The following is a 27,958-nucleotide window of genomic DNA, read 5'->3' as shown; positions in this document are numbered from 1 at the left end:
CTTTGATTTATAATAGACAAGGGATTACTGCACAGCTAGTGTTCCTCTACAATGTTCCTTTATCCTTAATTGTGGCTGTTTCTCTTGCAAAGTACACAGTCAATCCATTTTACAGCATACCTTGTGCTTTGAGATGTCCCGACGATGTAATAAGGCATTACATCAAATGCAAGGATTATTATTATTATTATAATTAATTTTGATGTGAAAGTCGATCACTGGCTAAAATAGATTGTGATGCCAATAGCTTTAACAGTCTGGAGGTTGAAGCTATCTATTCATTAGTAATAATGATGCTGATATTTCATTTTGTGCCTTTCACATCATAAAAAAGTCTCAAAGCGCGTCACAGCCACTTGACGAAAATAACAGAGGTCAATGATGGACGAGAGAAGCTGATTAAGATGGTGGTTTTCTAGGAAATGTCCAGAATCACGTATGTAGGGAAGCAGTGAAAACAGCTCGGAAAGGCTTACGGCGTGATTCACTGCATAAAGTGTGGCACAGACCCTTGCGAGTTTGCATTGTGTGGATGGTAACGTGAGAATATCATATCACTGGGATGATATCCGTTTTGTGCACTGGAAATTGAGTTTTTACTGGTGCTCTGAGGACAACAAGTTGCACTTAATAATAATAATCCTTGCATTTGATATATTCAGCACCTTTCACATAAAGTGACTGTCTAGGAGGTAGCGTTGGTACAAACTTCCACACGTATAGGAAATAACAAATGGTCTGATTTTGTGAACAACCCCTGATAGCACGTGACAAATGCAGGCATTTTGCACTGAGTCCTCAAGGCACACCGAACAGAATTACTTTGGATGAAATGAAACCCTCGCCAAAACAATATATTTGGGTGTTTAGCCAATGTCAGTCTGATCCCTGGCAAAATACTTCCTCAGCACAAACTCACTGTGGTGTTCCACCCCAATATTTAAACAAGCTTTATTCAAATTTGGGAACAAGCAGCTTTACAATGATATGACATCAAAAATTTGCCCACAAAATCAAGTCACTTTACAGTATACTCCGTGAAGCACGTTAAGACTTGATAACAAAGTAATATGGCGCAAAATCAAATGCAAGGGTTATTAGTATTATCACTGTGAATTTGCAGTCTGAGCAACGCAGCATGACATTGAATGTGTTCGATTCCTTCTCTGAAAAATGTTGTTGGTGATGCCTGAGGTGATCAGGCCAATTGAGACTGAACTGAACAATGCACTTCTGTCCTACACTCAGTATCACACGATCACACCTCCCTACAAACACACAGTCGCTACACTACACGGAGAAATCTGCAAAGTACTTTGAGTTGCATTAGGACGCCAGATCAAATGCAAGTATTATCATCTGTATTATCTAAGCGTGACACGATGTATGCTTACTGGAACTGTGTGGCCCAATTGTGTGCAAGATATTAAAGAACTCATCAACGATTTGGCTCGTGCCAGGGAGATTTCTTTCACCATGAAATAAACAGAGAAGCTTTGTCTGTTTTGTTCGTTGTCTAAACCTGCCTTCCATTTCAAACGTGCTTAGGACTCTCGAGTGTGCAGTTCGTCTCTATCCCTCAAAAGCAATCGCTGCAGAACTTGCTCACCAGCTGGAATCCCCACTAATTTGGCACGATAAGAGTTAATGCCAGATGGCTCAATAGAGATGTAATACTTTCAAATGCAACCAAGGTTAACTAAAATCTATACTCTCTAGTAAGTGTCACCTTTTCATTACTCCCTGTGCTCTGAGGTGTTAATCCTATTTTACTGTCTGCATGCAATTGGTGCTGCTTGACCACATGGCCTGTGACCTCAATGACATTCTCACTTATGTTTCCTGGCTTGCCCTCAGCCATCAAGATTAGAGGGCTTAAGGCTACATTAACCATTTCAGGGGCATGGCCCTTTTCAAGCGTCAACCTTACAACGTCAGAGCGGAAATGGAGGATTGAAAACTGAGCATTATTCGCACAATATTATTCGCACAAGCGTTTCCTTCATCGAATTGCCAGGGCATCTTGGATGAAAGCAAACGTGCCTTCCATGTTTGGGTTGGCGTATCCTGGTTTCTTTACCAGACTCACAGCCCCAGTGGATTTCCAGTCAGTTAACAGCGATCAGTCGAGAAATTTGCTCCGAAGAGCTCCGGGTGCAGCTTGGCTCAGTTGGTAGCACTCCCTCCTCCAAGTCTGAAAGGTGTGGGTTCAAGCCAAATGTCGGAACTTTGAATTCACAGTCTCAATCTACGCTCCAATACAGTGCTGGGGGAACACTGCTTTGTTGGAGGTGCTGACCTTTGGATGAGACGTCAAGTTGAGGTCCTGGGTTTTAGGTGGATCCGATAAAGATTCCGTTCCATAGCTTCGAAAACAGAAGGCAGTTTCTCCCACAATCCCCCCACCCAATCCCAGATAAAATTGGTCAATCACTTCATGGCTGCTTGTGGGACAATGCTGAGTGTAAATTGGCTCCCGCGTTCGGCTACAAATACACAATTGTTGCACTATACGGTATATCCTGTGAAGCTCTTTGAGACATCTTCCTGATGTGAAAGGCGTTATATCAAATGCAAGGATTTTTATTGATATTGTTATTATCCTGATCATTACCACCCAGAGCTTGCATCAAATGACCTTTTGTACAAAAAACCATTGGTTTATGAATCCAAAGCCCATTTCAATTCCAATCACATGCAGGCAGAGTAGATAGAGGACATCTTGTAACCCCTCAAACCCCGCAGTGAAATCAAAACTCGACCCCCACTCTCCTCACTTGCCATCTTGCAAGTGGAATGGAAAGAAAACGCTGTAAGGCTTAACCCTCTCTGTCCCCACCTCTGCCACGCCAATCTCTTTTGAGCTGCAGAATAGCAGCTGGGCCAACAGCTGGCAAATAGGATTAATGTCAGAAGAATAAAATAAAAGTCAACATATGTATCAGCCTCCGGTGTTAGGACGCTGCATGATTGTGCCCTCATGGATGGCATGTGTGCAGCTGTGAAGTGCCAAGATGCCATACTTCAATGCACCACAAGGTCATTTTTAAGTACTGAACATGTTTAATGCTTACAAAGCAATTTGGGCTTTTCTGTCTTGTTCAAGGCCTTGCCTTGCATTCGTTGGTTTTCTCTATCTCCTTCTCTAAATAGTGCACTGCTAATCACTCCTTGCCGCCTTTGTCATAATAAGAACATAAGAATTTGCGAGACGAACGAAGATCAAAGTCCATCTAGTTCGCCTTCCACCATCCTGGCAGTCGCTTGACATTTCGTGTCCCAAACTATAATACTGTATCCCGAGATCTTATTTTCTAGCAGAAATAATCTTTGATAAAGCTCATATCACGTTACTGAGACATCTTAAAGAGCTTCACAGGAATTACGTGTCATTAAAATGTATTGACTGCATATTTGAAGGAGAATGCGGCTGCTTATTTCTGCACAGCTTTGTCCCGCAAACAGCCAGGGAGTGAAGTGAATGATTGACTTCATCTACGGGGGGCAGTTGGTCACGTTGAATAAAGCGGACGAGAGAATCGCCATCACGCAGGAAAATAAAGAGATGTGAATTAGACGTCAGGNCCCCCCCCCACATTGTGTGGAAAATAAGCGGGTGCCAATAATAGGGTTCGCCCAGTATCCAACAAGCCTCCAGGTGAACTGATCTTTCACTCTGTGGCTCTTTGTGGGACATTGTTGCGACGCTTAACTTCAGGCACATGGCAATGACTTACAATGAGCTTCTGAGATGGTATAGGTGCTATATCAACTATCAGGATTATTGTTCTTATTATCTCAGCTGGGGTGGCTGATGGGCCCCACTTGAAACAAACGGGCTCATTGTTCCACGGTTAGAGAAAGAATGGAAGAATTCAGCCGGAGTTCCTGGTCTGTAATGCTATCCAGTGAGCCCTGCTGGGAAGTGCATACAGAGAGATTTGGGTGAGACAGACCTCATTTTGTCCTCGTGTGTGAACAGTGGTTTTAGGCTTTGGTAGATACTGGCGTAAATGGATCTGAATCCCAACAGGAGAGAAGGGAGAAGAACTTTCAAAATACTGTAGATAGAAATGTAAGGACTATGAACTGACATAGTCTAGGCTGACCCTCCCCAGCACTGCACTGTTGGAGGTGTTGTCCTTTGGATAAGGTGTTAAACCGAGGTCCCGTCTGCCTGTTCAGGTGGATGTTAAAGCACTACTCGAAAGCAGACGAGAGCTTCTCCTGGATTTCCGGCCAACAATCCTCCAAATAAGATTGGTCGTTCACTTCATGGCTGTTCGTGGGACACTGCTGTGCGCAAATTGGGTGCCCCAATTGCCTACAAAATACACTTCCGTCTACTGTGAAATTCTGCGAAACGCTTTGAGATGTCTCGCCAGTGAGATGAGGCGCCATATCAAATGCAAGGATTTTTATTATTATTAAGCAATGCTTAGGAGTGCCCAGACATCAGTGGTAATTATAGAAACCATGAATCATTCTGACAGTCTGCCACTCTTAAATGGACAAGTGTCCAAGCTTTTGACCTGTTCAACCAAACTCTACATGCTGTGATAACCTCTACACGGTGTTCTCATTTATCCTCACTGACTGCCTCTTATAGTACTGGACTAACACTGGAATGCCGTGAAGAAAAAAAACATTGCTGTAACCTTAACCGTGTAAGATCTTACAAGCGTGTCAAATTATGGAGTTCCCAAAACTTGGCATGAACCAACAAAACATAATACAATTACATTTACATTTAAAGAATGTCATTTCCCCCCCTCCAAAAAAAAACACATTTTTATATCTAAAATTCCCCATCAAAATTAATTCTGATTAAGATTTTAATCAAATTTCCGGCACAGACTCGATGGGCCGAATGGCCTCCTTCTGTGCCGTAACATTCTATGATTCTATGAAGGTTTCTCCAAACCATGTTTGTACAAAGAATCAGTGTCCTTCGGACAATACTCTGGAGTCTGATCAGCCCAGTATATAAGTGCAATCAACAACCTTAAGAGGCCAGAAGCAGCAATAGCAGCAGCGTCAGCTAATGTGATGACGTTCGCATCGGATGTTAGCTTCAAATGTTTGGAATTTACAAACGTTACAATCAACAAAAGAATCATTAAACTGGATCACGGAGCTGGCTCCCCTACTAAGGCGGTATTTTGGGCTGTGTGTGTTTTTTTTTAAATAAAGCAAAGATTAGCATCAGAACTGCAGCAAGGAACGGTGTGGGGATTAATGCCAAACTGAAAGCCTGGTGGAGTTCACCTTTTGTGAATGATTAAACATTTACGGTTACATTATTGTGCGAGATTCCGATCTGCTAGCCGGGCAGCTCGGCGTTTTCTGGGTTGAGGTTTGCGAAACGAAGATGTGGGGAAAAAAACGTTCCCTGGATTCTCGAAAAGCTTGGCGTAGAAGAGCAGGACAAGTCGGGAACATTTCAAAGCAACTTTGAAATGGTTTGTTTGAATCAGAGGAGCTGCTCGACCAGCATAAAACCTGCCATCACTTAACACGGCCTTGCTGTCATGGGTCAAGACTGTTTCATGCAAAAAAGTTGGCAGAATGCAGAAAGGAGTTAAATGGCTTCGGGAGAGCAGGAGGAGGGGGGTGTGAAGGAGAACAAACTGGTGAAAAGATAACAGATGTTTAAGCAAACGCACAACAGTGACAATAATAATCCTTGCATTTGGTATAATAATATTAATAATAATCCTTGCATTTGATAATCACAGAAAAACAGATACAAAAGAGTATCAAAGGGTAAGACGGCTGGGTAATAACTGATGACCATATATCAACTAAAGTAAGGTTCGGTAAAGGTTTGATGCGTATGTATGAGAGACTGGAACAGAGGGTATAGGAAAAGGGAATCAGAATGGTAGGGGTTTGTGTGGAATGTAAATACCAGCAAGACCTAATTGAGGCAAATAGTTTGTTTACGTGCAATATCGCTCTATGTAACGTTTGGTGATAAAGCACACAACAAAGGTACTCTGAACACATTGGTGAGTCATTTGCCTTAGACATCTCCAAACCTTTGGCTAGCTCTGTTATTGTGATCTTCTGAGCAAGGTACCATCACAGTACAGTTAATGTTCAGGGATGGTGAACATTAACTGTGCTGGGATCAACTTTCCTTTCAAGTCTCTATCTGGCTTTAGATGATGATTCTTTCTCTGATTCGTTATCCGTCAGATTCAAGAGGCTGTGTTGCCACTGCCATTATGTTCCTCCTCATGTCAATGACTTCACCCACTCAATATTCAGCTGTAGTTGGCTCAGTTGGCTGCACTCTCACCTCTGGGTCAGAAGGCTGCAAGTTCAATCCCTACTTTGAGACTTAAAATTCACAGTCCAGGCTTGGCACTCTCACTTAGTACTGTGAAAGAGATGAATTTTGGAAGTGGCATCTTTTGGATAACAAGTCTTTACGAAGTCTTGGCTGTTCAATTTCAAGCAGACATTAAAGATTCTAAAGAGTTATTCGAAAGAGAAGGGAGATTATCTTGCTCTTCCGACCGACAATCCTCTGGATTCATTGACCATTCGCCTCATGGTGCACACGAGACCTTGCTGATACAAATGGCTACTGCAATTGGCTATATGCAAAAATAGTCACTAACTTGACAGCGATTGCTTCTAAGTGCTTTGAGACAAGATCACAAAATTGGTTTGGGTGAAGAAGATCCTTTTTGGCCCATCCCACCTCATTCTTCCAGAACACCTATACTACTGTGATTCCAAGACATTACGACCTGCACTGCTCTACAAACGCAAACAGATTCAAATCCACTTGGAGCTTTCTAATTCAGAGACAATCTAGAGTCATCGAGTTGAGATGAAAAAGCTTAATGCTCATTCAGCCACATAGTAACCCAGTTGCCATTGTATAAATGGGCTCAGAGAAGCTCCATCTGCATTGTTCCTTTTAATACTCTTACATGACCTCACTTCAGTCATATCAGTTGGGACCAACATTTAATATGACTTATGCAAAGTATGAGTTATGTCAAAGGTGCAAAGAATATAAACTCTTGAATGGGTCTTGGGCAGGTTTACAATGTATACGATTTATACATTTCAGACTTATGTAAGTTTCACTGTAATAATCTTTGCATTTGATTAAGCGCCTTATCAGGTCATTGATTTGTCTCAAAACGCTTCACAGAATATACTTCAAAGTGAATTGACTGCATGTTTTGTGGGTCAAACTTGCAACCGTCTCACATACACAACTTGCATTTTTTCCCTACACTATCATGATATGCTGAAGGTTTTCGAAAGGAAACATTTATTAGGTCCAATTACTCTGGGAACTGCTTCCTCTATTATGTGCAGGGTATCTTGTCGGTGGCATGTTAAGTACAATTCCTAGCATTTGCCCTTCCTGACCCCTGCACATGGGGATGCCAACAGATGAAATTAAGCACGTCCACATCTGTTCTTGTTCACTCTGATTTTCAATCGCAAGGGCGGCTCCAGCCTTTTCTGAACCAGACTCCATAGCACAGTGACAGATTTAAGGTCTTTATGCAATGCTGTTTCCCTTGGTCAGCGTTCTCTATATAGGATCTGTCCCAGGTTTAGATACTGCTCACTTTTCAAGCAGAAAATCGGTCCTGACTGGGCAAGGAGGCTGAAATTTACCAACAGCAGGCCTGTCAGCAATCATGAGGTGAACAGTGAAGTTCAAAAGCACACATTGCTTTTGTGAGCAAAAACTCAGGGGAAAACTGACCAGCGGCAGCACTAAATCTATCCTCCCTGACACGATCATTAATGTGTCTTGGCTTGGTAGGGAGCAGTCTTGCCCCTGTGTCAGAAGATTGTGGAATCGAGCCCCAAGGCTGCTGCATGAACCCACAAATTTACTGGGGTCAACTTTAAATGCTCCATCCCTCAATTGCCTCTTTCCCTCTCACTTCCCACCTTGATTGGGTTTCCCATCCATCTGTGTGAAGTACTGTGAAAGCTTATGTGAAGGATGCTATTTAAGTACAACTTGTAGTTGACACTCCAGCGCAGCACCTGGAACAACTACCGGATTGTCGGATGTGCCATCTTTCAAGACAGGATGTTAAACCGAGCTCCCTGATAGGGTGAACTGTGAGCCATGATTTGAAAAAAGGGAGTTTTTCCCAATATGCTGGCCAACAAACCTCTAGGGGATTTATTCTTCACTCCACGGCTTTCTGTGGGACCTTGCCATATGTAATAATAATAATCCTAACATTTGATATAGCACCTTACCACGTTGTTGAGATGTGTCAAACCACTTCACAGGATATACTGTAAAGTGGATTGACTATGCATTTAGTGGGCCAAATTGTGAAGTTGTGTAAGTCGCAACTTCACGATTTTGCCCACAAAATGCCTACAAATGCACAGTCACTACACTTGACAGTGAAGCGACATTGGACTGAAGTCTCTGAACTAGGAACACAAGCCCCTGATATGGGGCTGGCACCAACTATCTTCTGCCCTGGAGGCAAGCGTTCCCACTAGCTGAGCCAACCTAACGCAGTGTGGATAATTCACGGGGAGAACAGTGAAAGAAGATGAAGTGAGCAGGTTGTGGCTTCTTCTCACACAGCACAAAGCAGCACAGACATCAGCGCCACCCTCTTAAGCATGTGGTTCAGGATTCATGTAGAGCGATTCACATTGCAGTGCATTAGTTGGGAGAGAGAGCAAGAAGAATCAAATAGTGTAATGTCACTGACTGGCAACTATGGGCGTAATCCAGGTTAAAGTCAGCTTCTTAAAGCCCATACTTTGAATTAAAATGTAATGCCACATGTGGCTTCTACCCACTAATGTTATAATAAATGATACAGCACATTGTATCCTGGAATAAAGACCTCAAACTAATTAAAGCAATGGGCTGTTTCACTTTAATCAGCTTTCTGCCCTTATTTCAGTACAATGCAAGCACCATTATTCACTACAACATTAATAGAAGATCAGTTATTAAATAAGTGATTATATGTGAAAAAAAAGAATCTTACATCTGAATTTAAAAGGTCTACATTCTTCACTATATTAAGGCTCCTGACTGAGTCTGTTTAATAAGATGGTCCTGTGTGCTCTCTCCGACCATATTTTTGTTTAAAAGCTGGAGACAGTCAATTGATGTTTATGATTGTACAGTTCCCACAATATTTTAAAGGCAATTGAAATGGCACGCTGTAATTATCAGCTTCTGTCATGCCACCCAACTGATTCTCCAGGCCGTTTGCTGGTTTTGTGTGATTCTTGTTTCACTGTGGGAAAGTGTCACGGGAATCAGTTACCCCCCACACCCCCACCCACACCCCCTAAACATGATCAGTCATCAGAAACATGTAAACCAAGCAACAGTGCAAACATTCCTGACATCCTGTCACTTTAACTGCGGCTTTGGTCAACACCAATTCAGCACACACACCAGGAAGTATTGCTTTACCCAGTCGAAAATTAATTATTGGAATAGGGGGTTACCAGAAATGGCCAAAACACTGGACTCACTTAACAATACAACACAAATTTCCATTTATACCGTAGCTTTCACATCAGGACGTCGTCCAAAAGCACTTAAAAGTACTGGCTGGGCACCTGAGCTGGGAATGAGAGCCAAGGGCAATGGGGCAAGGGAAGATAACCAAAAGCAAGGGCAAAGATCTTGAGACGGAATGGGAGGACGTGACAGAAGGCTGGTAGGAGGTTCTGGAAGGAGGGAATCAAATGGGCCCAAGGGCCTAATTCGTCCAAACCAATCTTGTGATCTTCAAACTCCTCTTCATCCCCACCCTGCTTTGCGGTCTGCATTATCTTTGCAAAGCACTTTGAGACACAATCCTGGGTGAAAGGCGCTGTGTGAGTGCACATTGTTGCAATTTCAAAACCTCAGCAACGCACTGGGATTCCTTCTAGCCAGGAGTCACGGTCAGTGGTATCTAATGAATTATTTATCCATTTATACCCATGGCAAACTTTTGGTTTTAATCACAGTTAGTTTTTCTTTGTTGACAGGGAATGGGGGTGGAGGCGAAGATGTAGCTACTGAATTTCACTGGAGAGCTTTTCTCTGATCCTTGCGCCGCTAGGTACAGTACAAGATAAGAGGGGGATAATGAACAGAACTTGTACGAGGCGATTAGCCACTGTGGAGGCCCTGTGCGGAGGAAGAAGAGCAGGAGGAGGAAGATGGAATGAGTGGTGATTACTCAACAAAATCAAAGAGACAGTGGGAGCTTGTTGCTCGAGAGGAAGGGACAATGCCAGCCAGCTGCAGCTTTTAAAGTCAGGGTATAAAGTTGTTTAAAGCAGAACAATTTGATTTTAAGGCCCACATGGACTCTATTTACAGACTTTGCACTTTCATGAGTCCTCTATTTTTTTCCTCCACCCTCCCCAAATAAACATTTTATGATAATGGCTAAAAGACCATGTGTTACCCCCACTGGCCATTTGGAAGGGAGGGGTGGGGGGGTGAAAGGGGAAGCATGTCTGGAACCACCTAGCTTGTTTGAAGCGGTGATGGCGGGGACTTGATATCACCCACAGTGCACAAAAGAGCAAGCGGGCACCAGCTTCCCGTGTGGTGGAGAGTACGCTGGTAATTTTAAATCTAGGAGGACAGCATCTGCTTCTTGTTTCAAACAGTGGCAAGGCTCAATATGGGAGTTTGTTTTCCCCTTTTGCAAATGCGAGCAGAGATGGGTGTGGGACCGACTGATACACCCCAGAAAGCTCTCGGCTTTGATCCCAGGACAATGCTGAGTGAGCTGACCCTCACCCCAGACTATGTGAGTTTTCCAAGTCTCGACTTGAGTCGTAAACTCACAACTTTCCTACTCCGAGGTGAGACTGAGCCAGTCTGCAAAGAAGAAGCGGAGGACCCCACAAAGTCTCTCCAGTGGCAGGTTCTGTTCCGGGAAATTGCACACAACAGATTTGGGAATGAGTAAGAAACAAAAAGCCAAAGTGCTGCTGCCCCCGACAAAACATCAACAGCAGCACAACAACAAAACACAAACAAGCCAGCTGGATTGCCGCAGGCAAGACAGTTATTTTTAGGACGGTTTTGAATAATATATTTTTGGGGTTTCGAAATCACCTCCTCACAGGCCCAAGAAAGCTCGCTGCTAAACAAATCACCTAGCATTTGGAAGGGCTGTTGTAACATTTCACATGTCAAACTGGCTTTAGTGCCTCAACTTGAAGGAGAAAAATCTATTTCATGTCTGCCTAGCAGGGCAGCACAGGGACTGATTGGCATAAAGCAGGAGTGACTTTTGATCGTGTGGCCTAACAAGCGATGCCGCGCTCCTGCCTCTTCAGCTGAACAAGCCCGCATTACCTATTCAGACAAAAGTGACAGCCTGGCCACTAGACTGCTCTGCTTCTCATCTCACACAATGGGCAACGCACTGGAAAGCCTCTGATCAAATGAATTCGCTCTCTTCCAAGATGAGCAGGTTGTCTGAATCAAGGGCTGGACAGAATGAACTGCACATTATTAAACAAGAGGGAAGGGGGGGTGGGGGTGCGGTGAAAACGAAACTGAGTGATGTCAAATCAGTTTGAATTGCTCGAGGGAGCCCTCAGACTGACAGCTGAGAAAGGTCGAGTAAATCTTGCATGGAGTTTTTATTGCTGTAGTTCTGATTTTATTTTGTTGGAGCGAGAAGACATGCATTTTGACAAGATATTTCTTTACCTAGAATGTCTCTGCTTTCAGACAGAAGTAAAACGATTTCCAATCTCCCTCAGTGACCGGCAAGTGTAATGGACATGGGCATTGGTTTGTTCTGAGCACTGAGAGAGGTATAGCATCCACCTGAGCAGTGAATAAGTCACAGCTTTACACAGATTTTATGCAACCTGTAAACTGAGGACTGAGTCTTGCTCACGATCTAATGCAACCTTATCCAACCCAACCTTACCCTGGCCAATCCACATTGTGTCATATGGTGTGAAAGTCCCAAGCGTGACATTTACATTGAATATGTAATCTTCAGAAACATGAGCTCCACCCTTCAAGTAAAAGAGGTGGAAAAGCTGTGATCATTTCAGGGAGAAATCTAAGTAGGTACTGTACAAATCCCACCCCCTCCCTACCTCACTACAAATCTACACACACACACACACACACACACAAAGAAACAACACTTGTAAGAAAAATGGACTTTAAAGTTTTCAAACCAATAACATTAGATGCTGGTTGTTCTCAACCAGGACTTTGTACTTTCATCCGATGGTTGCAGAAGGCATGCTGAACCTACACATGGCTTTGAAAGGTCACACGCGCACTTGACACCTGAATTTGACCTGAATGCATAGGGTTCATCACCACTTTCAACTCTCTCGCTCGTCTTGTTTTTCCTCGGCACTGCCACCACAAAAAAAAACCCTCAAAGAAACGGATCGATAAAGTCAATCCGACTCCTGAGTGCCATTCAAACAGCATGTTATAAAAGGGCTGCATTACCTGAGGTGAAAGAGGGAGCCCTCTGAGCAAATGCACACTTCAGGACAGCGAGTGAAATGGGAAGAAAGGGGATGAGAAAATGAAGGGTACAGGAGGTGGGCGATTGCATTTAGTGAGAGAACGCACTTACAATGGAACAGAGAAAAAAAGGAAAGGTGTCTCCGGATTTCTAAGAGGCCGCAAGGTATTGGATTTTCTACTTTTTGTATCAGAGGTGGAGGGCTCAGAGGAAAACACATCACTGATGAGCTTCACATTGTTGCACACAGTCTGAGGCCTTGTTACGAATCACAATAACGTCTCCAAGTGAGATCAATAGATTAGATTCCCGAACCAGCAAGTCGAGGATTTCTTTTAACCCAAGTGCAGTGAGTATTCAGAACGTTTTTTCTCCTTTTAAAACAAAATACAAAGAAAGTCAGCGAGTGCCATTTTGAAGTCTTCTGGGGCCAATTTAGAGCGATGGGTCTGGTTTTGTCCAGAGAAGGCACGGGCTCTTCTGCTTGTACAAGATGCACTTCCCAGTTAGGCTGCTTTATAAAAGTGCGGCAAAGTGCACAGATGTTCCCACTTCTGTCCATCACATCGCTGTTTTCTCTAGTTTTAATAGACCCTCACCTTAACCAAGGCTTGTTTTATGGATTAAGAAAGGTGAGGATCCCCAAGTGACCAACTGCACAGAAGCACCTTGAACAGAACTAAGCTGTGAAGACCAGAAGATTACAATTTTGATTCCCAGTCTCTGTTTCCATCAATTAGGACAACAGGAGAGTTAATACCATTGGGAAGGAAGAGGGGGAAATCCACCAGTATTTTGGTTCCCATCAGGTGTATACAGGATCATTTGGGACTCTTTTAATATCCACCCCCCACCCCATAAATGACCCTGCCAACACTCACTGCCCAGGATCACTTATTAAGAATGGGTGTTTGGCCAAGGTAATAGAGGGCAGCCACTAAAGGGATCAGAGGTAACATCACACTGACTCAGATGAGCTCGAGAATGTACAGCACTCTATGACTGAGTTCCACACTGACCGTCAACTGAGCAAATACAGGAATTCGATGGTGGGAATATAGAGCAAGCATTTTAAACATATATTATACGTATACAAATTATTGCAGCAGAACCTGCCGTTTGAAATATGAGCCTGCGAGGCGGGCAGAATAAATACAAATCCTTGCCATCTGATACAGGGGCTTATGCCATTGTAACAACTCAATGTGCTTCCTCTCAAGTGTAGTGACTGTGCATTTGTAGGTAAAAAACGGCTGCCAATTAATGCACAATGTTCGAACAGCCAAAAGGAAACCATTCTAGAAACCTACCTCTTTGACTGCCTTTGATCATCTCCCTCCTAACCCTCCCCACCCCTGCCACCCCCCTCCATCTCCCACCCTGTTTGGGCTGCCACCCCATCTTCGTAAAGCAAGTTGAGGTATTTAACTATGTGAAAGGAGCGATATTAACAACAACAGGCAGGGCGAAACCTTGGGCAAGTTTCCTTACTCCACATGCCTAATAATAGTCCCTCCAAAACCAAAAACAATAATGAAATTGGTCATTTTCAATCTACGACTATTTGTGGGACATTGCTGTGCGCAATTGGCTGCCGCGTTCGCCCACAAATATTCAGTCAATTCACTTTCCTCCCGACGTGAAAAGCGCTATATCAAATGCAAGGATTATTATTATTATTATAACTTGTGTTATATTGCGCTCTTCGTGTGGAGTAGTGTTTTGGAGCGTTTAACGATGGCCGGGGAGAAAGTGGAGGTGATCGTAGGTAGGGTCAAAGAGGAAAGTTCGAACTGCAGCTTGTTCTTGTTGCTGACCAGCGGTAAGAGGTGAGGCGCACGCAATAAAATCTCCCTTTCCTTTTGCAATTTGGTTGCGCTTGCTCTGAGCTATTCTGCCGCCAAGCCTACCGGGATGTGTACTGTAAAACAGTGTTGCATCCTGTGGAGGGGCTCAACCAGAAAGCCCCTTTCAAATCGCAAAAGTGGCGAGCTTTTCCCACTGGTCGTAACCCACTGAAGGGGGCTGCGGAGAGAACATCTGAGGTTGGGGGGGTGGTGGGGGAGATGGGGATTGTAGCCAGCCTTCGGCCCTCGCATCAACAAGGGGTACCTTTGATGTCCCAGCACTTTCTTCATCCTCTGAAGCCAGCGTTACTTGTGATGTGAAAGGTCTGATGGAGGATGGGTGGGCTGCCAGTGGCAGTAAGTGACTCTGTACCACATGAACCAGAGCGTTGATCATTGGTTATATTGGTCGTGTTCACGGGTCCTATAAAATTCATATTCCACAGCTGGCAGCCATCTGTTCTATTTATACCGTGAGCCATTTTTTTAATATATTGTTGGCATCTGTGGCATATGATTTTTTTTACACCACAGTTCCACGGGCCAAAACCACTGTCTACTAATTATGGACGTTTCAAGGGATTGCCCTTAAAGGGGAAGGTCATGTGTAAAAACAGGGTTCAGATTGGGATGTCTCTAAACCAATGCTAAGTCTGGAATCATCACTCGACAACAACAATTTGCACTTATAGAAAACTAATCCTTGCATTTGATATGTGGAGTCCTGTAGCTCGGTGGTTAGAGCGCTCGCCTCGCAAGCGAGAGACCTGGGTTCGATTCCCGGCAGGGGCAAAACCTTGGGCAAGTTTCCTTACTCCACACACCTGAAAATAATCCCTCACGAAATAAAAAAATAAAATAATAATTTGGTCAGTCAATCAACGACTGTTTGTAGGACACTGCTGTGAGCAATTGGCTGCCGGGTTTTACCCACAAATATACAGTCAATTCACTTTACAGTATATTCTGTGAAGTGCTTTGAGACGTCTAGAAGACATGAAAAAGCGCTGTATCAAATGCAAGGATTATTATTATTATATACAGCACCTTTCATCTCAGGACGTCTCAAAGCGCTTCACAAGATCACTGTAAAGGGGAATGAATGTACATTTTGTAGGCAAACCCAGCAGCCAACTTGTGCACAACAACGTCTTACAAACAGCCGTAAAGTGAACAATAAATTTTGTTTTATTTTTGAGGGACTGTTAGCCAGTAATTCCCGTGCCTTTTTGAATCAAGCCATGGGATCTTTAATGTCCACCTGGACAAGCAGACTTGATCTTGGTTTAACGTCTCATCTGAAGGACAGCACCTCCAACAATGTCACACTCCCCCAGCACTGCATTGGAGTATCAGCCTGGACTATTCAAATTTAAAGTCCCAATGTGGAGCTTGAACCCACAATCCTACTCACTCAAAAGCGAGTGCTACCAACTGAGCCAGGTTGACACACTAGCCTTCCACCCTTGTGTTGCCAATAGTGAACATATTTGAAACTTGAAACCCACTATCTCCTTTGTACTTCATTCATCAACAGGAGAAGCATAATTAATTATGCAACAGCTTCCCGGCTTTCCCCATGTAATCAGAAAGCTTTGTTTCCAAATAGTTTATTCAAAATGTAAAAAGGGTGTAAATTAACCCTGGTTTAAAATGCAGAGAGCTTTGCGAAGAAAAAAATAAGAACATATGGGCTTAAAGGTAGCATGTGAATCATTGGTAACATCAGTCCAGAGAACTCAGCAGTTCCCAAACCAGCACCACTGGCAATTGCTGCAAGCTTGAATGAGCTATTAAGTTGCATATGGTGAAAATATCTGGACAGTTCAACCGCAGTGACTCAGGGAAGTGCCTGGAGCAGTGCTACTGACTGTGGGTTTCTCCAGTCCCCTGGTAACCTCTGTCTACAGTCAATAATCATAATAATAGTACACCTTGCATTTGACATAGCACCTTATCACATTCGCTGAGACGGCTCAAAGCGCTTCACAGAATATACTGTTAAGTGAATTGACTGTATATTTTGTGGGAGAAACTCGGCAGACAATTGCACACAGCAGTGTCCCACAAGCAGTCGTGGATTGAGTGACCGAATTATTATTATTTTTAAATTTATTTTTCGTGGGGATTATTACCCCCGGAAAAGCTATCCGCCAATCGACTGACAACCGGGTTCCTACTTACTACTAAATAAACAGAGGTGTGTGGAGTAAGGAAACTTGCCTAAGGTTTCACCCTGTCTGGGAATCGAACGCAGGTCCTCTTGCTTGCGAGGCAGGTCCTCTCGCTTGTGAGGTGAGTGCTCTAACCAATTAATTAGAAATTTACTGTTACAGATTACGTCACTAATATGATAGGAGACTGCCTCCCCTAACCCTCCCCCCACAATGTCCATTCCAAGGAGCTTTGTCTTGGCATGAGCTGAACATGAACCTGCATTATTCTGCAGCTACTGCCACAATGGGGGGAGGGAGGTAAAAGTGTCCAAGGCGGACAAAGGAAGGCGGTAATCCCATGTAAAGTGAGGGCTGTGTGGGGGACGGGGGGGGCTAGAGTCAGATTTCCCTGGAACCTCACATTCGGTGTAGCCCAATTCAAGTATAAAACAGATCTTTTTGATATTGTTACGCAGAACAAAATATCCCCTTTGGGAACGGCAAAGGAGGCGGGGGGAGGGGAGGGGAAGAGAGGGAGGGGGGTGGGGGGGATGCACCATCTGGGGAATAAATGCAATCTTAAACGAGGACCAAGGAAAACCTTAATGTTTTCCTGCAAAGTATTGCGGCTTTGAAACTTAAGCCTTATTTATTCATTTTCGTAATTGGAACAAGCTCCTGCTAGATCACTGCTCATAAATAATGTATTAACATTACACAGTAAATACTAAGCAGAGTCATTATTCCTTACTCATACAATCTTGCTCCACTCTCTCTTTCTCTATTGCTCGCTCGCTGTTCCCCCACCCTTCCCCCAACTCCAGTAGCACTTTATTGCTAAGGTGACAATTCAAGCTAATGGACTGCTTTCTGGAGCCATTTCCATTTATTGCTATGGTCATAAGCACTTAAGGCTCTTTCAGCCTCACTAAAGGTCCCAGTTACAAAACAGCAGCAAATGAGAAGGCCGCTGCCATTTACACAGACTGACTACAGCTGGTTCTTCTCCAGCCCGTTACAGCGTCACAACTTAATAAGTGTATCAAGACTTCAGCCCCAATCCGATTAGCTCCTGCCAACCCAAATCACTGGGCAGTCAAGGATGTGCACTCGAGCTGGGGGTTGGGATCAGGAGGGGAGGAGGGCAAGAAGTAGGACACATATATATTGAAAGGCATAGGACACAGATTTCCTGCAGCTTCTAGGTGCCGAATTTTGCACTTATTTGGGGGAATTAATTGATTATAATTTTGCCTAAATTGGTGAAGTGGCCCTGGCAAAGATGCATCTTTAATCATGTGATGTGTATTACTGATTACTGGTGTGTTAAGAAAATTCCTCTGAGCCAAGGCAACCTATTAATCACAAGGGCACAGGATCGATGCAGCCAACAAAGTGACAATGAGCACAATGGTGACAATAACGGTGTCTTCCTCCCAACACGATGTCAGATAACTTCGGAGGATGATGTGCGATGAACCATTTTCAATCCATGACTGTTTGTGGGACACTGCTGTGCGCAATCGGCTGCCGTGTTTCACCCACAAATATACGATCAATTCACTTTACAGTCTATTCTGTGAAGCGATTTGAGACGTCTAGAAGACGTGAAAAGCGCTATATCAAATGCAAGGATTATTATTATTATAAGATCGCAGTGACTTGTGGGTGAGCAAACTTAAGGCACGAGCACCGTAAAATGGGACCAAAGAAGGTCCACAATTACAATACATGGAACAAGATGCGGAGCAAGTGTTAAGGCGCCTTCTCAGAAGGTGCGGTCTGGGTGCTGTTTAATCAACTCTTGTAAACACTGGCACTAATACCATGGGTTGGGTGGCCTCCTACAGTAGTATGCAATGCTACAGTTCCCAGCTTGTTGCATTATCTTGCTTCTCGCACCTTTTGTAAGCTACCTCTTGGAAACATCACACACGGGTGCACGAACAATCTCATTCTCCCACTTTCTGTCAACCGACGTCTCTTGTTGCTGTTGGTCCGGCTGAAGGAGCGCAACAAACGCGGAGCTCTGTTATCAGGGATCGACTTAAAAGAATTGGACGAGTTGGTGGAAGTGCCCACTCCTCCTCCTGAACACACACTTACAGGACACAGATAAGAAACCGCACTCGGCCATTTAAAAAAAACCTTGGAAACAACCAGCCAGCCAGCACCTCATTCTGGGAACACTCCCAACATTCTGATAAAGTCCCCCGAACAGGCCAATAAAAGTGGCCTTTGCAAACTCAGGTACGAACATGGAAGATAACTGAAGGGAGCGTGCATTGGCAAGTGAGATAGATAGCTGTTTTTTATTGTAACAATTTGAAGATACTAGAGAAAAGGAGTCACTGCCTAAACATCTTAATGGATCATAAAGTGATGTTGCCATGGGGACCAATGGACATCTTTTCTGAACCCGCCGACAATTGTGCACTTCTCATAGCCCTTCACTTCTATCCCCCCCACCCACCCCCCCACAGTTTTTCTTTGAAACTTTATGGAAATTCTGCAGGGGACTTATAGCCTCCCCCGCTCCACCCACACACACATACCCACATAATGTGACCCTTCCGATCTCCTCTCATCCACTAACCCCCACACATCATGCTGCTCTTTCCACCTTGTCTCACTGCACCCCGCTCTCACACACTTACACACAGACACACATACAATACTACTCCTCCCATCTTCTCTCTCTGACGAGGCTCCCCCCTCACACGTGCAATCAATGTTGGACACCACTTACCGTCTTGCTCGGTCTTGGTCATTTCTTCGAGTTTCTTCTGTTTCAGTGTGTCCACCACGTCGGCGAGGCTTCCTTTGCGCCGCTCTGGGGTCCCAAAAGCCCCCCCGGTCATTAGGTCGCTGCGTTCACGAGCCCCATCGTCTGGCTTGTGTGGTGAGGTAGTTGCATTGCGGAAGGAGTATAGGGAACAGACTTTACTGCCGTCTGTGTCCTAAGGAGAAAGGAGAAGAGACAATTTTCACCATCGTCATTCACAGACCAGGTGGACACAGAGTGGATTTCACAACAACAATAAGTTACATTCATACACGTGTCAACGCGCTTTACAGAATGAGTTTAATTAGTAATGGAGTTTAGAAATGAAGGGAGTTTCTCCCAGTGTCCTGGCCAACAATTCTCCAGATGAACTGGAGATGGTCATTCACTTCATAGTTTTTCACAGCACGTTGCTGTGGGCAAATCGGCTGCCAAGTTTGTCCACAAACACACAGTTACTATTCTTGACATCAATTACCTGTGAAGCGATTTGAGATGTTTCACCATCATAGCAGCAATGTCAAATGCAAGATGTATAATCAGTTTTAAAGAAATACAGGCAAATGCGGCAGCTAATTTGTGCCAGTAACTTGATATAAATCCGAAAGCGAGGAGTAACCAATTAATGAGATATTTTGAGGTGGGTTGGATGAGGAGGATATATACAACAAAACAACATTTGTAAAGCGCCTTTCATGTTGGGAGGACGTCCCAGGGCACTGAACAGTCAGACCAGGATATATATAAACCAGGATTGCAGAGAAAAACTTCACATTTCTTTGTAATCTTTGGAACTCCAACAAATCCACCTCTGACTCACTCCTTCTTCATTTTCAAGTCGCACCTCACAATTTAACCATTTTCCCCTTCTCTCCCCCACACCCTCAAGATGAAAGTGAATGAAATGTGTAGGAATTCTCAAACTGTGGATCTGGCTCAAATGGATCCTAAGTTCTTTCCAGTCCTGGATGTTCCCAGAATTGTACAAATGGCAATACAGAAAGACCTTGCATGTTCGTATGTCTGAAAGACGCTACATATAAATGTAAATATGTACTGTATTGTTGTAAAGAATTGCTTCCTGTCATGTTGATGTACATTTTCTTATGAAATAAGCAACTTTATCAGCACTCCCTGTTCATTATAATGGGATCCTATACAATACCATTTATATTTCGACAGCACCTTTCACGTCGGGAAGATGTCTCAAAGCACTTAGGTTGGGCTGGTGTACCATGCAGTGCACGGACCATCCAGAACATTTAGCATGATGTGGCACTGGTTAACCATCAAGTCATGCATTGCATTTTTTGAGTTGAAGAGACTGGCATTTGCTGCTGAGCTCGACAAATAATAATAATAATCCTTGCATTTGATATAGCGTTTATCATGTTGTTGAGACGTCTCAAAGCGCTTCACAGGATATACTGTAAAGTGGATTGACTGTGTATTTTTGGGGCGAAACACACCACAAAGGAGGATTCAAGAAAGGCACTGAGTGGTAGGATATCACGACACAATCTGGACCTCGCAAAATCTCAAACTAGAATCACTGACAATTCACACTGATTGAGCTTTGTCTATTTTTTTAAAAAAAGGGGAGCTCTTTTTTTTCGGTTGAAAACTATGTAGAAGTCCATTGTTCCCTGCAGGCACACTCCCTGACAAGACCTGGCAATGAAGTCGCAGAATGCATCTGTTCTCACTGCATGTTCGTCCACTGGCATCTGTGGAGCAGCCGGTCAGCATAAGATTGTGTTTTATCGCCAAGAGCTAGTTAGAAAAGAAAAGAGCCTGTGGGAGAGACATGGTGGGGGGGGAGGAAGAGAGGAGACTGCAGAAGAGTACTTCACATTTACTTATACTCCCTTCCTCATCCAAATGTCCTCCCGAGTTCAAATTGGCTGCTTGCCTCATTGCTAACTGTGGGATGTATCTGGCACACATTAACTATGATGTTTGCCAGCGTAACAATGCCCACTTCATTTCTAACCAATTATGTTTTAGCAAGGGCTGCTCAACTACTTTTTTTTACACACGTGAAAGATGCTACATAAATGCACATTTATTAACGTCATTCTTATAATTGAAAAAGACGTGCTTTATTCAATATTTTCAGGTGGAAGGAATTTGAACATTAATTAAGTGCCAAAGAGTTTTTGTCTCGATCTGCAAGGCTGGCGCTATCTGTCTCAGATTCTCTGCCCGCCTCAACTTCTTTGAAGTGAGATGTTACCCGTTATTCGACCATGCCATCGGTTACCCCCTTCCCCTCCCCTCCCTTCTCCTTCCCTGACCCCAGCTCGGGTCTTAAATGCTGTACACTGTCCAGCGCCTTGGGACGTCATCCCGACGTGAAAGGCACTATACAAATGTAATCTTGTTGTTGTTATTGAGCAAACACAAGCTTCACTGTTATCAATAAAATCCTTGCATTTGGTGCCGGGCCTTTCAAGTCAGGAGGACATCTCAAAGTGCTTTGCAGGATTTACTGTAAAGTGTGATGACTATGTATTTTGTAGGTGAACGCAACAGTCAATTTGCACACCGAAATATCCTACACACAACCATGAAGTGAATGTCCCAATTATGGGGGATTGTTGTCCAGGACACTGGGGAAACACTGCCCTTCGCTTTTCAAGTAGTGTCGTGGGATCTTTCACATTCCACTTAAACAAGCAGGTGGCACATCCAACAATTAAAGATACTGTTAAAGAGACTTGAACCCACACGCGACTCAGAGTTCAGCTTTACTGCATTCTGCAAAATGAAGCTGAGGAAAATGGCAGCGTAGTTTGCCGAGGGTTAATGGCATTCGGGATCCTCGCTCAGTGCAAGCAGAGAGCTACGCGGGCTCCACGCAGCACACTCTCTCCCACATGTGTAACATTACTTCGCTAATTAGAAAGCGCTTACTTGTGCCCAGATTGGTATGGGTTTCTCTTCCACTTACTTAGTGCTCCTGTCATTTGCAACCACAGAGATATTGCACAGGGCCTCAAAGCGCAAACAAGCGCAGACATCATGGGATAATTTCTAACCAGAGGTAATGGGTGCAGGCAGGCGCATCTTTTAATGCTCTTTATTTGAACTATTATAATTAAAGAGCTTAAGTCCCAGAATGGAGGGGGGGGGGGGCGGGGTAGACCAGTGCTCTTGTGTGGCTGTGGTGCACTGGCACAAAGGTCTCTGGGGTTTAAACCTCTCTGCCAGACCAAACCTATATTTAGATGAGAATGTCACAGACTGACATGCTATTTTGCACTGCTACCGCCTTGCTTTTGCATGACAAATCAGGTTTCACATCTGCATAACATTCGGCGAGGAGAGCACACGGGAAACAGACGCAGTTCGTTCAACACAACACTGTCTCGTCCAGATTTTGCTAATAGCCCCCACCCAGCCCCCCCACTGCCCCATACACCCTCCAACATTCACCACTGCAACACAATGACACGTTCACAAAGCACTCCCACTACCTGATTACCAGCCTCAATCACCTCGCCATACACTCAAAGTGAGTGCACACTGCGGAAAAAAAAGCCTCAACACCTATAACGTCCAATCAGATCTTTAAAATTCAGTATGCCTTAAAATTACAAGTGTGTCCAGGCTGACACTGAAGAGCTTTTTTTTGGAGGAGCTCTTCTTTGGATGAGATGTTAAACTGAGGTCCCCTCTGCCTGTTCAGGTGTACGTTAAAGATCCTGCTGCGCTGTTCGAAGAGTGAAATGAGTTTCTCCCGGTGTCCTGGCTAACAATCCCCTAAATGAAATTGGTCATTCACTTTGTGGCTGTTCGTGGGACATTGCTGTGAGCAATTTGCCTACAGAATAGACAGTAACACTGCACTTTGCAGTAAATCCCGGGAAGCGCTTTGAGACGTCCTCCAGACGTGAAAGGCGCTAAGTCAACTGCAAGAATTATTATTGTATTGTGTTATTAACTGTGGCGTGCTGGCGTGTTGTGTGCTTCAGTGCAACGAATCACCTATTCTCAACCCTGACTTTTCCTTTTGCTTTTTGGAAGAGTCTGAATTAGATACGAAGAGATTGAACACGGAGGAGGCTGACAATAAAAAAAAGCAGAATAAGAAGTTGGCCACAACCCAAGATAGATAATCCCTATAAACATGCAGGAATGCAGAAAGTCCAAAGTGAATAGAGACTGATTCACTGCAATGATTCATGTTACACACATTGCACATCCCGGTCAGGAGACATTCTCCGCAGTTCAGCCTCTCCCTCGATCTCGATGTTGACATTTTGAGAGAATCAGGGCATTGTTTCTCGAGGTCGGGTGACATCGGAGGCTTTTATTGTTGCGATGCATTACAAAGCGAACACCAACAGGAAACAAAACACTTGTGTGCGCGCACACATTCTCCAGGGTGTTTTTCAAATCCAGTTGGCAGGCATTCAAAAAAGCAACCCACACCACCACCACCACACATTCGCAACCTGAATTCGCTCAACACGAGTACCTGCCTACTTGCCCCAGTAAAAAAAAGAAACACAGCTTATAATAATAATAATTTAAATTTATATAGCACCTTTTAATGCTGAAATGGATCTAATGTAGTGACTATGTATTTTATAGGCAATCTTGGCAGCCAATTTGCCCGCACTAATTTGCCACGACCAGCCAGGAGATGAATCCTGGAGGACCATTGGCCAGGTCTCTTTTCAATAGTGCCAAGGTATCCTAAATAACTTCCTGACCAGGCAAATGGGGCACAATGGGCCAAGTGGCCTTTTCTTTGCTATAAATTTCAATGGCTGAGGGACATCGCTGTCAGCAATACAATGCTCCTCGATGTGGTGCATTACATTGTCAGCCTGGACTGTTGGGCTCAGTATCCTGACTTTGGGCTTCTATTCCTCTGTGTCAGAGCTGAGAGTGATAATGACTGAACCAGCTTCCCCTTGGCAGCAAAGCTTTGGAAAAGACACATTTGCATGACTGCTATTTGGATTCAGTCAGTTTCTGACAGTATGAAAACAGTGGTGTGAAGAGAACAATATAACGCAAACACCCAGAGTGTTCATCTTATTCACTGGAGAGGAGTTTATCAGGCCTTTAATCTCCATAGGACAACAACTAAACCCTTTATTATTCACAAGAGGCGTCGTGGATGTTCACTACTCACTCGACCAGATAAGCGCGGGAAGGCAGCAAAGACATTTCATCCAAAGAACAGCAATGTCCAACCAGTACTCACAGCACTGAGGTAAATCACACTACCCAACTGTGTTCTTGTGGTGAATGAGTCCGCTTTGTTCAGCCCTGCAACTAGAATCTCTCAATGCGTGTCAAAATGCAGCCAGCTACCATAAAGCCTTTTTCATGGACTTCTTAACTAACATCTAAAGTCAACAGCAGACTTGTAAACCTCAGAGAGCTACCACAATCAAGTGGTCTTGACCTCCAATGTCACAATGAAGGGTTATTAGGCTCTGAGCATCACCACAATGAAACAATCTTGACTTCCAGTGACCCAACAGAGACTGCTGCCCACAGATGGTTGTTACAATCAAATAGCCTTCACTTCCAATGACACAGTGAAGACTCGTTCTTGTACTCACCGAACTGACTCAACATGGTGCGACTGCAGTTGAAAATGTACACAACAGAAATCCAAGGCCTGAAAGCTCCACCTGGTCTAAGCCCGTAAACCACCCCTTTGTCTGATTTAAAATACAACTGTGCAAAATTCTTCCTAAAATTGTAGAAATTCACAGTACAGAAGGAAGCCATTTGATCCATTGAGTCTACACTGGCTCTCAAAGCAGGCTTTCCATTCTATGCCCTGCCTTATTCCCATTCCCTTCAAGCCTCTATCTTTCATCTTCAACCCAGTCTTAATCTGGAAGCTTGTTCTTTTTGAGAACTGCAGAAAATTGGCTTCCAAATGAAGACTGAATTAAATGCTCCACAATTCTGTGCGAACTTCCATTTTAGGACAAAGGGGCCTTACAGGCTGAGACAAGGAGAGATTTCGGTCCTCGCAATTGGAGGGATGGGGAGTCTCCTGATTCTTAAGTCCACTCATTCATTGTCAGTCAGAATATCTCAGGGCACCATCGAGACTCATTGATTTCTAAGGGAGTCAGGATGCGCTCACAAGGTATAATAGATGAGGAGGCACAGCAGGCTCAAATACCACTCCTCAGGGTACGAGATCAACCTCAAGTGATCTGATTGAGGTGCTCAGAATAATGGAGTGAACTTCAAAGTAAAGAGGAAACTTGGTGGGCAGCCAATTTCGCACAGCAGTGTCCCATAAACAGTCATGGATTGAGTGACTTTAAATTTTTTATCAAAGTCAGACAGCGGATAAAGAGAGCGCGTCAGCAACAGCCTGAAAGAAATTTACAGCATAGAAGAAGGCCGTTCAGCCCAGCATATCTGTGGTGGCTTTTAGAACAAGAATACATAGCCTCGAAATGAGAGCTAAATTGGTGACTGGGGAGCCCAGAAAAAAACACCAAAAATCAATCGTGAGAATATGGAGCGGACTTGCTTCAGGAGGCAATAATCGCAGAGTCATTGACGAGGTGGGAAGAAAGAGATACTCGGTAAGTGAGGATATTAAGCGGTATGGAGAAAGGGCGAGGATATGGAATTAATGAGTTGCCTTTAGACTTCGTGGCAGAGCAGGCTCGATGGGCCAAGTGGCCAACGCCTGTTGCTAAGTGTTAACAATGCGATCTTGGTCATTTGTTTAAGTCAATGCTTCTGCACTCATTCAAAATAATGCAATCAAAGAGCTCAAATGCACGACGGAAATAATGTTTGTTAGCCTGAGGTAAATATTTTAGTCCCAATGTCAGAACAATGAAAGCGATTCTATGTTGCAGATTAGAACAGGGCTATACCACTTAACTGTGTACAGCAATGGTAATCCAATCACCTCAGTTTTGAGAACATATCACCAGGGGAAAGATTCCTATGTTGTTAGATCAGGGAACATCAGTCTAATTGTTCCATTATTTCAGCCGAGGACACACTGTGGATAAGTGTTGAAATACTTGATTATAATTTATTGCTGGGAATAACCTCCCATCACGAGAACAAAATAGATAGGAGTAGGGGGGACGAGGGGGCGGGAAGCGACACTAGAAGGAGAATCTTGTCAGTCAAACAGGAGAGTCCAAAACGAACCAGATTAGGCTCCCTCTCCTGGAACACAGAACATTACAGCACGGGAACAGGGTGGGTAAAAGCACAATTGAAGAGGTGGGCTCACCCACCGATGGAGACGTGAATAAGAGGGGGGACATGAAGCAAGCCAGTATCTGAGCAAAGGGAACTCCTGGATCAGAAGGATGGTATCAATGGTAGTCAGTGCAAACAGAAATCCAGGGCAGTGATAGCTGGAATGCAGACTTTGACCGGTGCCTTCCTCCAAATAGTAACTTGGGAGGTTGCGCTGGGTTACCCTTCCTAGTGGACAGATCAGGAACAAACCCAATGGGGAATGGCGAGCATGAATCCGTACAGCGCTCTTCCTTTCTAACGTTCCCGCGTTCTTTCTTTCGAAGAACGTCTCCTACCCCACCCTCCCCCACTGGCCAAACGGGAGCACAGAGTTAAAGCTTACAAAATGCAAAGTAGGGAATGTGTCAAGCTTCCGAAGTCTCTGGTCTAACAGTCACTTGTGGTCATAGGGTCGGCTCCAAACAACAGGCAAAGCAATTAGTTGCGAGTTAACTTTGATTGTCGCCAATCTGATTCAAGATCCTGGCCCATGGTTGCAATAATAAAACAATTCCCAGATTCCTCGCGTAACTAACATGAAGAGGTCAAATGGCAAGCTCTAAATATGTTTTGATTCGGCACAGACTTCCCCGATGTGTCTCAGATTGTTACAAGTACCCAGCAAATTCCACTCTAGCGCCCAATAGCATTTGAAATACATTTCCCCCCCACCACCCTCACCCCCCCCCCCTCCTCCCCTGCTTTACTGCCAAATCTCTTAATCGAAAGAAGAGTGATGAGTGAAAAAGCTTCCATTGCATCTCTTCTCCTCCCCCCCACCCCTCCCCAGGAGGAAAAAAACACAAAACAATTTACTGGAACCAAATTTAGATTTTGAAAAGGATATTTGTTCCGCTCTCAATTCCCCCTCCTCCAACAGTCATCAGCTCAAACCGACACTACTCTGATGTTGCTATGATCAGTGGTACTGTCTTGTGAGTGAATGAAAAGAAGGAATGAGTTGATTCGATTGAAACTTACACTTAACTCACTGACAGTGACCGAATGCAGTTATCCACAGGGTCCAAATGCAGTCACCCATCGTGACCAAGTGCGCTCACTTACAGCGACTCCAGCGAATGTGTGCGAGAGAGAACGTGTGTGTGCACGGTGCACACGTGCACGCGAGCGAGTGAGCGAGCAAATGAGAGAAAAATATCGCGGGTAAATACACGAAACACGGTACGAGACGATCAGATCCCAAACCGGGGGATCCGTTTGAAAGAGCGGTTTTCAAAAGCAGCAACCGTAAATGGGGATTGGCGATGTGGGTGCTGGAGACGCATCGTGTCGAGGAGAAAATGTCTTTAACAAACAAACCACCTGGAGCAAGAGCTGCAGCTGAATGTCACTGGGCTGCCGAGCCCTTTAACAGCTTGCAATTTTAACCTCCCAATAACTCCCGCAGCACGT

The 27,958-nt window shown here is 44.2% G+C and overlaps 1 protein-coding gene across 4 annotated transcripts in view; it reads right to left on the bottom strand.

Annotated features, from left to right (window-relative positions):
• Positions 1 to 27,958, bottom strand: part of sox6 (SRY-box transcription factor 6) — a 280,677-nt gene that overhangs the window by 124,306 nt on the left and 128,413 nt on the right. For all 4 annotated transcript variants that reach the window (XM_042341433.1, XM_042341434.1, XM_007887524.2 and 1 more), the window contains one exon: positions 19,250 to 19,460. In XM_042341433.1, coding sequence (XP_042197367.1) covers positions 19,250 to 19,460 — 211 coding nt within the window. The remainder of the gene's footprint in view (positions 1 to 19,249; positions 19,461 to 27,958) is intronic.

Source organism: Callorhinchus milii, unplaced genomic scaffold, assembly GCF_018977255.1.
Source record: "Callorhinchus milii isolate IMCB2004 unplaced genomic scaffold, IMCB_Cmil_1.0 Scaffold17, whole genome shotgun sequence".
NCBI lineage: Eukaryota > Metazoa > Chordata > Chondrichthyes > Chimaeriformes > Callorhinchidae > Callorhinchus > Callorhinchus milii.
This window is presented reverse-complemented; position numbering and strand designations above follow the sequence as displayed.